General features: G+C 42.8%; 3 protein-coding genes across 3 annotated transcripts; all 3 read left to right on the forward strand.

Moving 5' to 3' along the window:
• The first annotated feature begins 3715 nt into the window (after window positions 1-3715).
• Window positions 3716-5846, forward strand: LOC127345337 (glycine-rich RNA-binding protein 4, mitochondrial). The gene is made up of 5 exons (XM_051371803.2): window positions 3716-3845; window positions 4475-4616; window positions 4702-4770; window positions 4951-5057; window positions 5342-5846. The coding sequence occupies exons 2-5, from the start codon at window positions 4490-4492 to the stop codon at window positions 5531-5533; spliced, it is 495 nt and encodes a 164-aa protein (XP_051227763.1). The 5' UTR covers window positions 3716-3845; window positions 4475-4489; the 3' UTR covers window positions 5534-5846.
• A 479-nt stretch (window positions 5847-6325) lies between these two features.
• LOC127340234 (disease resistance protein RGA2-like) lies at window positions 6326-9577 on the forward strand. Its single transcript, XM_051366007.2, has one exon. It carries the CDS (start codon window positions 6393-6395, stop codon window positions 9489-9491), a length of 3099 nt encoding a protein of 1032 aa, XP_051221967.1. The 5' UTR covers window positions 6326-6392; the 3' UTR covers window positions 9492-9577.
• A 1686-nt stretch (window positions 9578-11263) lies between these two features.
• LOC127345339 (uncharacterized) lies at window positions 11264-12197 on the forward strand. Its single transcript, XM_051371804.2, has 2 exons — window positions 11264-11716; window positions 11862-12197. Exons 1-2 carry the CDS (start codon window positions 11266-11268, stop codon window positions 11894-11896), a joined length of 486 nt encoding a protein of 161 aa, XP_051227764.1. The 5' UTR covers window positions 11264-11265; the 3' UTR covers window positions 11897-12197.
• The last annotated feature ends 2 nt before the right edge of the window (window positions 12198-12199 follow it).

Below are 12199 nucleotides of genomic sequence, written 5' to 3' on the forward strand. Positions count from 1 at the left end.
CTTTTTTTGGTTTGTAAAATACAAAAAAAAATGATAGAAAATTAAAAAAATAAATTGTTTTCAGATTCTTGTATGTTATGCAACCTACTATTCGGAGAAATTAAGAAATTCGAATTTTCACTTTTTTTGCAAAAAAAGTTTTAAAAATGGTAAAACCGCAATAACTTTTGCATACGACGTCGGAAAAAAAACGTATAATATATCAGAAAAATCCTGGAAAAAAGTTACATCCGAATTCACCTGGGTTTACCCGGTTAGCCAATTTTTAGATTCTCAAAATTCCAAATGAAAATACGAAAGCAGGAAGATTTTAGTTTTTGCTATAAATTATGGATTTTATATTTTTTAAATTTTTCAAAAAAATAAAATTAATAATTGCATCCAACATAAAGATTACTATTACTTTTACCCAATTTTTAGATTTTCAAATTTTTAGGTTTTAGGTTTGGCAAAAAAAAAATATTTAAAAAATTAAAAATAATTAAAAAAAATAAAAAAATAAAAAGTTAATGTTTATTTATTTATTCACGATTATTATTACATCATTATTTTTGTTTATGAAAAAAATTATTTGAAATTCAAACAATAAAAAAATGTGACATCGACCAAACATGTTAATAGGATTGATATGATGCTACTATCACATACATGCGCGCGTAGCACTTGGATGTGGGACGGAGTGGAACTCGGAAGTTAAGCGTGCTAGAGGTGGAGTAGTGGGAGGATGTGTGACCGAGCGGGAAGTTTGACCACGAGTAAGTAATTTGATTAGAGATAAGTGTAGTTAGAGATAGAGACTAAGCTATGCAAATAACTGAAATAATAGAAATTCTGAAAAATTAGAAAAAAAAACGGAGTGAAAAACAATTAGAAACCCAAATGAATTAAAATAAAATTAACGAAATAGCCTTTAGTCACGGTTCGGGAGGCAACCCGCGACTAAAGGTCCTTCGCCCAGGCGCACGCTAGCCGCCCACGTGGACGGACCTTTAGTCGCGGTTCGTAACTAAAGGCAGTTGCGAACCGCGACCGAAGCCCTTTTTTCTACCAGTGCGACTTCAAACATTTCTCAAAGTTGAAGGGCGGAAGCACACTCTAACATCAGATATATATACATAAAAATAAGCTCGTAGTATACTTCTGCTGTATTTTCTAATTGTTCAATTTCTTTTACTATTTCTAGCATGACGCTTCTTCCATCCATTTATGCAACTTTTAATGGTATTGGATAGTCGACATGTACAAATCGAAAAGATCTAGTCGATCTACACACATGTAAAGGAAGTATCCAAAGACTAGAAGCTCAGTTAATTAACTTTTATCTTGTGCATCTCTCAAATATCCGCTCTTCCAAACTTTGGAGAGTGTCATAGGAAGTAGTATCGCGGAAAATCAATTCGGCTCCCGGGTGGCATATACTCCCTCTACCAAAATAAATTATTTGGAAGTGTTGAAACTTTTTTACAAAAAATTCTACATGTACATCTCCATAATATATCTGAGTTCACCAAGTTACATGAAAAACAAATATTTTTTGTGATCTATGTAAAAAAGAGAAAATTTATCTTCTGAACAGCCTTATTTTCAGCATTGTATTTTGCCTTTTTTACACACATCAGATGACAAGTCGATTTTTCCTGAAATGACTTTGTGAGCTTGTAGCACGTGAAGATGGACGTGTGAATTTTTTATTTATTTTTTAAAAAAATTCAAAATATGCGTAAGATGCATTTCAAAATGAAGGGAGAATATGCTTCCATCTTCCAAAACACTACCCCGTAGTATCGCGCCTAGATAGTCTTCCATATTATATTCAAACTTCTTGCTTTCTTTTTCCTGCCAACCACACCAAAAATTTAAAATTCTGTCCAACCGTCATGACCACGTTGACTATAGTACAAAACAACCACACCATCAAAACAAACTATGCGAGAGTAAAAAAAGATCAACTTCTGGAGATTAATTACTCCCTTTGATTTATATTATTTGCCACTAGTATAGATGTATCTAGAACCAAAGTATGTTTAGATACATCTATACTAGTGTCAACTAATATGGATCGGAGGGAGTAAGAGATAACTCATAGTTTTTATGATGTTGTTTTAGCGTTCAAAGCGCTGCAAATGATGTTATTCTCTTGGCTAATGTCCGTTCCACCATGGCCTACGTCGTGGTTTCGTTAGATGTTTGTCGTCCGCCGCTATCATGCAATTTTCTGCAGTATCCAAAGTTGTTGGCAGAAGGTGAATTGCCCACCAAATGAGCCAAGTAAAAAAAATTCATTTCATCATGCATAGACATGTGAAACCTTGATATGGCTAAGTTTTGGGCTAGGATATGAAAAGGCTAGGTAAAAAATGCCAAGCCAGGCCTAACGCGACATGGGAAATTAAAATATTAAGAATTTTCTATTTAAAATACAATTTTATTATTTGGATTATAAAATGCAATATTACACCTATTATAATAGTGTACTAGATTTAAGTACTTTTATCTTTTCCAAGTTTTGGGCTGAGCTTTGGAGCCCGAGCTCACCCAAGATGTTTGGCTTGGGGCGATCCATGCTGCCAATGCTCAAGTCTAGTCAAACATACGGTGATCGCCAATTCACTTGGTGGCCTCACAAATCTATACCTCCCAAGCAGATGCCAAGTTTACCTACCTCGTCATAGCGGGAGCACCGTGAAATGGTCCCATGATAACATAATTGTTAGAGAAAGATATTGTTTTCGGAGGTTAGGGAAGCATGCCTCTTTTTGCTCGCCCGCCTATGCTGGACTAGGTGGGATCTGCGCACTTATGTTTTTTCTTGACTGTTTGGTTTCAATAGAAGCACTGCGAAGCACTGCTGGTTGTTACCAGCATGGATACGCTTTCTCGTTCCATGGTGAAGTCCGCTGGTGAAGAATGTCATTGAAGCCGAGTTCTAAGGACTAGCAATGGTGATTCAAGTTTTTGTAGTGATGAGGAATTGGCCTGGTGATTCGTGACTTGGAGTAGTGGTATCGTAAGAGGGGGCGACAAAGTCTTACTACCTTTTAGCGTAAAAATCTAAGGTGTGAGCTTAATTGGTTGTGCGTGGCAATGGATTATTTTCTCCAGGTGAAAACCTAAGATCTATGATCGGGCGACGATGATGCTTGTGCACTGTTTACTTCTTGGAGGCGTCACTTTTAGAGGAGATGAATTTTTGGTGCCGTCTTGGTGGTGTTAGTACGACTGCTAAAAGGAATATATCACTCTAGCGGAACTTTTCTTTTATTATACTCCCCCCATTTAAAAATAGGTGTCTCAACTTTATCTAGACACAGATGTATCTCTATTTAAAGTGCATCTAGATACGGATGTAACACTTATTTTAGACGAATGGAGTAATTTTTTTTTGCTGTGTGCATCTGTAATAACGCTAGGACAATACGTTGTTACAGAGGCTGAATGTAATTACTATCTCCATTATATTAATTACATTATCTTTGTCGAAAAAAACCCAGGAAAGTGTGATTTTTTTTAGGGAGTGAATGCTACTAATTTTTTCTGTCAATTAATTCGTTTTCTTGGAGAGCAGGGCAAGGAGGGGATCTCGTTTATCCTGTGCGTGCCCACAAGCGGAATGCCCGTAGCCTGTTCACCGGCTCATTCCTATCCAAGCCCACCAGGAGCCCACCAGATATTTTCCATTCGACGCACAAGATATTTTGGAAGCCTGGTACGTGCGTGGTGCGCACAACTGCACCGCAAAACCCTAGCCGCCGCCGCCTCTCCCCTCTTAAACCCCAGCCCCCACTCCCCTCGTCTCATTCCCCTCCATCCGCCGTCTCCTCCCATCTCATCTCCGCCGCCCTCAGGTACGGCCTTACCCCTCTTTCCTTGATCCTCTCCGCCTGATATCGCCGGATCTGGGCGTGATCCGTCCTTCTATTGCTCTAGATTGATCGTTGGCTGCTGTTGGAAACAGATGGGGGATCGTGTTTTATTTTGGTTGGTAGGGTTTCGCAGTCTATGTAAAATCGTGTTGTTAATCTTCGATTCGTGCAGTCTATGTACCAGAGAGGGGCGAGGGAGGTCGATTTCTTTATGTTTGGTTGGTCTATTTTTGCGATATTTGTCTTCTTAGTGCGACTTACACGTTTCGGAGTGGAAGCCTGTGATTCTAACATGTTATTTGGCTCGGATCTATGGCCTAAACTAGGCGAGGTACTCTGATCTATTGTGATTCGTACCACCTAGTTGATTTGGTTCGGTCCGGATTATTAGTCCTGTGCGTGCCCTCGCTTTGCTATGGCGCCTGTATGAGTGTTGTATGCATTGTCTCACGGGAGCTTTGATAGATGTTTTCTCCTCAAGCGTAGAATTTGGAAATTTTGCTAGTATTTGTACCTGCAGTAACTTGTTTGAAATTAATAGAATGATTGCTAGTTGTTACACTGTTTGTCCCTTTGTTTGTTCCTAACTGACGATTTACCTGCCGGTGCAGGTTCAGTATTCCTCCATGGCGGCTTTCAACAAGCTCGGAAGCCTTCTGAGGCAGAGCCCTTTGACGAGCAGGGCCTCAACTGCCTCAGCTCCTGCCCTCTTCAATGCTGCCCGCTACATGTCCTCTAAGCTTTTCGTTGGCGGTGAGTTTCCTTGCTGACTTTCTCTGTTTTTTCTACACAGAGCATCTCTATGTCACCGGGGCTTACTATGTCCTGCTCTTCACAGGTCTGTCGTGGGGTACCGATGATTGCAAGCTGAGAGACGCGTTCAGCGGCTTCGGAGAGGTCACTGAAGGTCAGTCTAAATCAAATCCCACTATCAAGCAAAATTACCATTCAGATTTTGATGCAATGTAAATACTTTGCATTGTCATGCATTGGGATAATAGCTGAACAATAGACAGAATGACTACAATTTATCTGATGCTCTTCAGTTTGTAATTGCTTCATGATCTTGACGTTTTTCATATTGCAGCTCGTGTGATCACTGACAGAGAGACAGGAAGGTCTAGAGGTTTTGGCTTTGTCAACTTCGCAGAAGAGGAGGCAGCCAAGGCTGCTGTAACTGGCATGGATGGTCAGGTGAGTAGGAATCTGATATCTGCTCTTCTGCTTTACAGTAGAGTTGATGGAGGTTTGGTTTGTTGTAGAATCTAATTGGTAACTTATGGGGTTAAAGGCCTGTGTCTCATTTCTCTGGCATTTAGATGCTGCGAACTTGAAAATTAGACTATCTAGTAAACAATATTATAGTAATTTACCTTGTTTTGGATGTTCTAAATGTATTGTGCCAATTTCCTATGCCTGATGTATATGTTAGTCTCTTACTAGACACAAGGATCTAATTGCCTTCCCAATACTTGTAGGAACTTGAAGGCCGGAGTGTCCGTGTGAATTTTGCCAATGAGAGAGAGAGACCTGCAGGCGGTGGCGGATATGGCGGCGGCGGTGGTGGATATGGTGGAGGTCGTGGAGGTGGTGGTGGTGGCTATGGCGGAGGAGGCTACGGAGGTGGTGGTGGTGACCGTGGCTTTGGTGGAGGCCAGGACTCCTACTGAGAAGATGACCGACTATCTGAAGTTACAATAATGAGCTTTTTAGGACACTCTGTCGATTATGTGGAACCTATGTTATGCCTGTCTGTTATCTGCGTGGAACTCTTAGAGGGGCAGATCTGGTTCTACCGTATTTTCATTTTTGTTTTGTTTCTGATGGTGCAAGAGTATGCTTGCGAGACTGATGAAGCATATGAAGTTTGTGGCAATACCTGTCTATTGCCATATGTACTTGTAGAGAATGATTGCGTATGTTAGAGGTATCATAAATTCTCCAGTATTATGTTCAGAGTCAAATATTGAGATTTTTTTAGAATCGCTTATGTTCAATATTTTTTTGTCTCTTCTAGTTGTTACACATTACAGGAAGAATGGTGCTCACAAGTTACCTACTGTTGTATCTTTTATCCTACACTCTGTTTTACCGAAGAGATAGTTTTCAAAAAACTTTTTCCCACAAGCCTCTGATTAGTACGATATGTATCCCAAAATTTGATTTCTGTCAAAAGCTTAGGTGGCTACTGGCTTCGGAAATGCAATCGCAGGCAAAACCAATGTATGCTGTTGGTGTATTGCATCTTGCTTCAAGATAAGCAGGTGCTACAGTGCTACTGATAGGGAGACATCACGTGGGTTTGTTGAGCTACCTTGGAATGGTTCTTTGTAGCATTACAATAGACTTGTTTGGTGTTATGAACCAATGGATGCTGTAAGGTTTTTAAACCTTACATGACCCACTCACACTCAGGAGGACGAGCATCTATCATTGCAGCTGTACTGATTGTACACTTGCACAATTTCCATTAGTGCAGCGCTCAGCAGGGAACAATATCCACGAGGGAGCGAGGAGGGAGAAGACTTGATGGAAACTGTGCAGCAGATCATCTCTGCCGGCGCTAACATCGTGGAGGCAGCGGATCTGAGCAGCAACCTGTTACGGCTCCGGGCGAGCTTTCCAAAGGCTCACATCCTCATCGATCGCGCTGAGTGGGGCAGGTTCAGAGATGTGAACCTGGCGGTGCTGCTCTCGCAGCTCAAGGACGCCACCTACGACGCTGAAGATCTTCTGTTTGAGCTGGATGACCACCTGCTGCAGCACAAGAGGGACGACACCAACAGAAGCAGCACAGGTCAACTCTTGGCTTTCCTATTCAACAGTATAAGAGTTTTGATCAGCCGCAGCAAAGCAAGAGTAGAGGATGCCCAAAGTAATCTCGACAAGGTCGTCGGTGAGATGGAGGGAGCACTCAATTTTATGGGTCTTAATGTCGAGCCGATGCAGCTGGGCAAGGCGCCACGCATGCCAGAGACAAGTTCAGTGCTCAGCGATCCCCTGGTGTTTGGACGTGAAGAAGAACAGGGCCGGGTGATCAGTTTGATGGGCGTACCACCCACCATCCTGAGATCATCTGCCAAGAGATTGAGAGGAGAGAGTAGCAGAGCCGAACATCCTGTGATGGTGGAGCAAGTTGTTACCCCTACTGTGTTGCCAATAGTTGGCATAGGCGGGGTCGGTAAAACTACGCTTGCTCAGCTAGTCTACAATAACCCAAGAGTGAAAGCTCACTTTGACCTGAGAATGTGGGTTTGTGTATCAGACCTCTTCGACATAAAAAGGGTCACCAAAGAAATTCTGGAGCACACCTCTGCTGAAGCACTGGATTCACTAGCAAGCTTGAATACTCTTCAGGTCGAACTCAGCAAACAGCTGACAGAGGAGAAATTTCTTCTTGTTCTCGATGATGTATGGCCCAGTGCCAATGAGGAATGGCCAAGATTCTCAGCGCCGCTGAGGCATGGACGTCAAGGCAGCATGGTCCTAGTGACAACTAGATCTCTAACGGTTGCCGACCTTGTTGCCACCACTGAGCCCGCATCTGCTGTTGAACTGCAAGGCCTGCCTACTGATATATACTGGGACTTCTTCATCAAGTGCTCATTCGGTAAAGACTGTCCTCAGTTGTATCCTCAGCTGCAAGAAATTGGCCGTTCCATTGTCTCTAGGTTGTGCGGGTCTCCTCTAGCTGCCAAAACTCTTGGGCGTTTGTTGAATGCAGAGCTGTCAGAGCGACATTGGAGGAGTATCCAGAACAGCGAACTGTGGGAGCTAGCACATCAAGATAATGAGATATTACCGGCCCTTCGTCTGAGCTACTTGTACCTCCCGCAGAAACTTAAAAGATGCTTTGCATTATGCTGTATGTTTCCCAAGGATTATAGCTTCGAAAGAGATGAGATAATTGACCTTTGGGCATCACACGGCTTTGTTGCACCAGCAGGTAGCATGCGCCTTGAAGACGTTGGGAGTAGATATTTGGATGATCTAAGTAGCTGGTTTCTACTTCAAGCTGATCACAGGTTCCCTGGGCTAAGTAGATATGTAATGCATGACTTGATCCATGACATGGCACAGTCTGTTTCAGTGGGTGAGTGCTTCTTGCTGCAAGGTCTGAGAAGAATGCCACAAACAGTTCGACATATGTCAGTTGACGTGGGTGATGCAACTCTAAGTAAAATGCCAACAAGCCACGAAAATCTGAACAAATTGCGTTCTCTAAGGTTCGGAACCAAATTTGAGGTTGAGATCTCATGGTTTAATCAGCTCTCCAACATCCTCTTTTTGAGCCTGAAAGGCTGCAAGCTGGTAAAGCTACCTGAGAGCCTTTGTGTCCTGAATCGTCTTCGCTACCTTGATATATCTCATAGTAGCATTCAAGAATTCCCTGAAAAGTTCTGGTGCCTTTACAACCTACAAGTAGTTGATGCCAGTCGTACAAGGTTGCAAACAATTCATGAGGGAGTAACAAAGCTAGTCAACTTGCGCCGTCTGGCACTGCCAGTGAAGTCCTCCCATGAGTTATCTAAGATAAGTGGAATTGGGAGTCTGTCTTGTCTGAGGAACTTGAGCTATTTTAGGGTCGGAAAGGTGAGCGGCCGCAAAATCGGTGAGCTGAAGGGCATGAACCAGCTCAGTGGGATGCTATCTATCAGAAATATTGGTAGAGTTCAGAGTATGGCAGAAGCTACGGAGGCTAGCCTTGTCGACAAGCAATACCTCGAGGAGTTGGTACTGGAGTGGCGAGTGCAGACATGCGGCTGGAGGATGGTTGAAAACGAAGTTTTTGAAGGCCTGCATCCTCCTTCAAGAATTGAGCGACTTAGAGTCGAATGCTTTGGGGGCGATGTTGCGCCAAGCTGGTTTAAACCTGAAAGCCTACCAAATGTGAGAAATCTGCATCTTTCACGGTGTCGCTCACTCAGGTATTTGTTGATCCGCTTTCCATCCCTTGATCAGCTGGTGCTATGGGAGGTTGGCATCGAAGAACTCACAGCTCTTGCCGACGGTGTTGCCACGGAGGCAAGCAGCAATGGTGGCCATTCCCCACTTCCAAGCCTAGCTAGCTTAAGACTTTTTAGCTGTCGTAAGCTGACAAATCTTGACCACTTCTTGCGCCCGCAGTATCTGCCATTCATCAAATCGATCGAGATTGTGTGGTGTACAAGTCTACTGTCGATGCCAGTCTCTAGTTTTGAGGGTTTTGTTTGTCTCCAAGATCTCAAGATCCATTCCTGCTGGAAGTTGGTGTGCCCAAGCGAAGCAATTGTTTTGCCTCCTTCACTCCAACGACTTTCCATTTGCTACTGCGGCGAACTTGACAAGTCATTTCGACCGGCCTGCTTAGAGAACCTTGCCTCTCTAATCCTTGTGCAATTGGAAGGCTGTCACAACGTGGAGGTCGTTGCACTGAACTGCATCAGCACAAGCGTCAGATGCCTGGTCCTTCGTCACTGTTCCGAGTTAGCATCCATTGGAGGATCACAAGCTGCTCTTTCATCCATACAGCATGTTGACATATCTGACTGCCCTAAGCTTGTTGAGGTGCAACAACCGTTGTTAAATCAGGGATTGTCGATGCCTAGGGACAAGGAACTGCATACATTTCTCCAATATACCTGGTAGTAAATGTAAGATCTCTAGTTTTTCTTTTTTGGGATGCAAAATCTGTATGCCCTGAACTAGAAGAATAAGGGAAATGTCTTGGCCAAGTTTAAGTTTCCAAATAAAATATAGGTATGTTCTAGTTGTTTTCATCAAGCACATCCCCTTTGGGTTGCTAACCGCGTACTCCACCTGTATAGCTGAGTTTAATGTTGGATGAAACAATTGGAGGGTATTTCATATTTGAAATGGAAAAGGAGAAGTAGCTTCTGTTACTACCCCTAGAAGAAAAAATGTTTCTGTTTGCCACGTAGCTGAATTTCTATCTAACAAGAAGACACTGAAATGAAAATTAACTGAACATGCATGTATGGTCCAATTGATCGATGTCTTCATTTGTACATGAACTCCGTCATCTTCTCTTAACTGAGGCTTTCTCAATGGACCTAGGCACCATGGTTGCAATTCGCCACAATAGCTTCAGAAAATGGAGAATGAGAAAGGGAGGCACCAACAGGAACACCATGGGTGCCCTGATTTACCATTTTTTGTGAAATATCACTTCATAGAGTGTCGCATATTATACAGCTAATCTTGGTATTCTCTTTGTTTCATAATGCAAGGCATATTAGGACTTGTAAGACAAGGTCCGATCAACAGCTACTCTGTTTTCTTTTTGCGATAAACACTTGCATTACTCAAAAGGCATCAGGAATTACAATGTTGTCACAAGTGTCTGCTAAACCCTCCGGACCCGAGAAAACCACACTGCCGTACTAGTGTTTGTTCTAGCAAAATTTGTCATAAAATAGCTACTACTGTGCTGACAACTCTTAACATGAATAATATAAGTTTGTCGAGACTTCAGCAAGGTTTTTATCTCCTCAATCATGGCCATATGGATAGAACGATCCATGTCTTCAGCTTGTAGACGTTTGACAAGCTCCAAGCAATCCACCTCAATAACTCTCTTAATACACACTTTATTTACAGTACATAAAAATCAGGCATGTCATTGGATTTAATATTTTAAAAAATGCTTATATGTTTTTTTTGAAATGGTGCTAATAAGCTTTGCCTTATTTATTAATGAAGAAGAAACTGCCCAAACAACAGGGCACGCCCACCCAATCACCGTCCACCCACACTCATCAACAGCCAAACCTAGGAGAAGACACGAACACCCGAAGAACAGAGCCACACGAGCGAACACTCTAGACACGACACATCTACACACCGCTGACAAACTCGTGGAAAACTTTAAACGGAGGTCAAGCTACATGTAGCCCTTTATTTGCAAACACTTAAATTCATATTTCAAAGATTAAAAAAATTTGAATCAAAATTCTACATATAGCTAATGATGTATAAAATCTCAATACAAACTATTTTATATTTTAGACTACAAAAAAATAACAAATTCTGGTAATTTTGTAGTGAATAATGCACATTTTAAGACTATAATTTTTTTCTACGGATTTTTTTAATTTCGTGTTGCCTAGAATACAAATAAATTCGCATTGAGATTTAACACCATTGTAGCATACATCATTGGCTCCTTCTAGAATTTTGTTTCGAATATTTTAAGACTTTAAAATACAAATTTAAGTGTTTACTGAACTCGTACAATATATATTAATGAACCAATTGTCTTTCAAACCCTTGTCTTATTATGAATCCTAAGGAGTAAAAGTAATACTACTAGTAAACACTTAAATTGTGGAATGGGGGTAGTTGGTACTGTATTACATACAGTAGTACTGTACAAATCAGGGAACAGGGAGTACCCCGGTTAATGAGTCCTGAACCCTACAAATCCTCGGCAGCAGAGTCGCCGTCACAAACACTCAGGCTCGAGACCATGGATCCGCCGCACCCTTCACACCACCACCACCGGCTCCACCTCCGTCTCGATCCCGGCCACCACCACCGCATCCACATCCACCTCTGCCACCACACCGCCCACCTCCTTCCCGCCGCCGCCTCTTGTGCCCACTTCCAGCAGCAGCACCCGCAGTCGTTGGTCCCCGGCCCGCCGAGCGCGGCGCCTTGGCACCCGGAAGGAGGACCAATCACCGGACCGCAGGTAGAGGCGGCGAGGGAGTCGGAGGAGACGGCGCTGCAGGCGGGGCAAGGAGAAGACGTTTATCTGGAAGGGGAAGAGGAGGATGAGGAGGAGCCGGTGTTCGTTCTGACGGACGAGTGGGCGGAGTTCTTCGCCAAGGCCGACGCCAAGAGGAAGCTGGGTGAATAAATCTCTTCCTCTCCTCACCAATTTCCCCAATCAGCAATGGCTTCTTCCACCTCCGCGTTTCATCGTCGTTTGCCCAAAGCTCAATCTTGATTCTTGACTAATGGGGAACTTCTGCAACTCCGTTTGATCTTCTGCAGCCAAGAAGCAGAAGAAGAAGGATCGGAAGAAGTAGCCAGGCGCGTCAGCTACATTGGCTCAAACAATGGACAAGGAGGCCGCACAGGGGCTGGCTTTACCACAGCTTATAGCACTTCATACTTTTTACCAGAAGAAGTACAGTATTCACAATGCTTTTTTATCTAGCGTGTAGTAGCAGCAATTTACAATACTTAAGAACTTCACCGATCATCATTGCTATGATCACTGTTCTGGGAGGGATCCCGTTTTGTTATTGCTGTACTGCGCTCTGCTAATTCATTCAAGCATACACGTACTTCTCGGCAACTGTTACTGAACAACTTCTTTTCATTGATCG

Source organism: Lolium perenne, chromosome 3 (assembly GCF_019359855.2).
Source record: "Lolium perenne isolate Kyuss_39 chromosome 3, Kyuss_2.0, whole genome shotgun sequence".
Taxonomy (NCBI): Eukaryota; Viridiplantae; Streptophyta; class Magnoliopsida; order Poales; family Poaceae; genus Lolium; species Lolium perenne.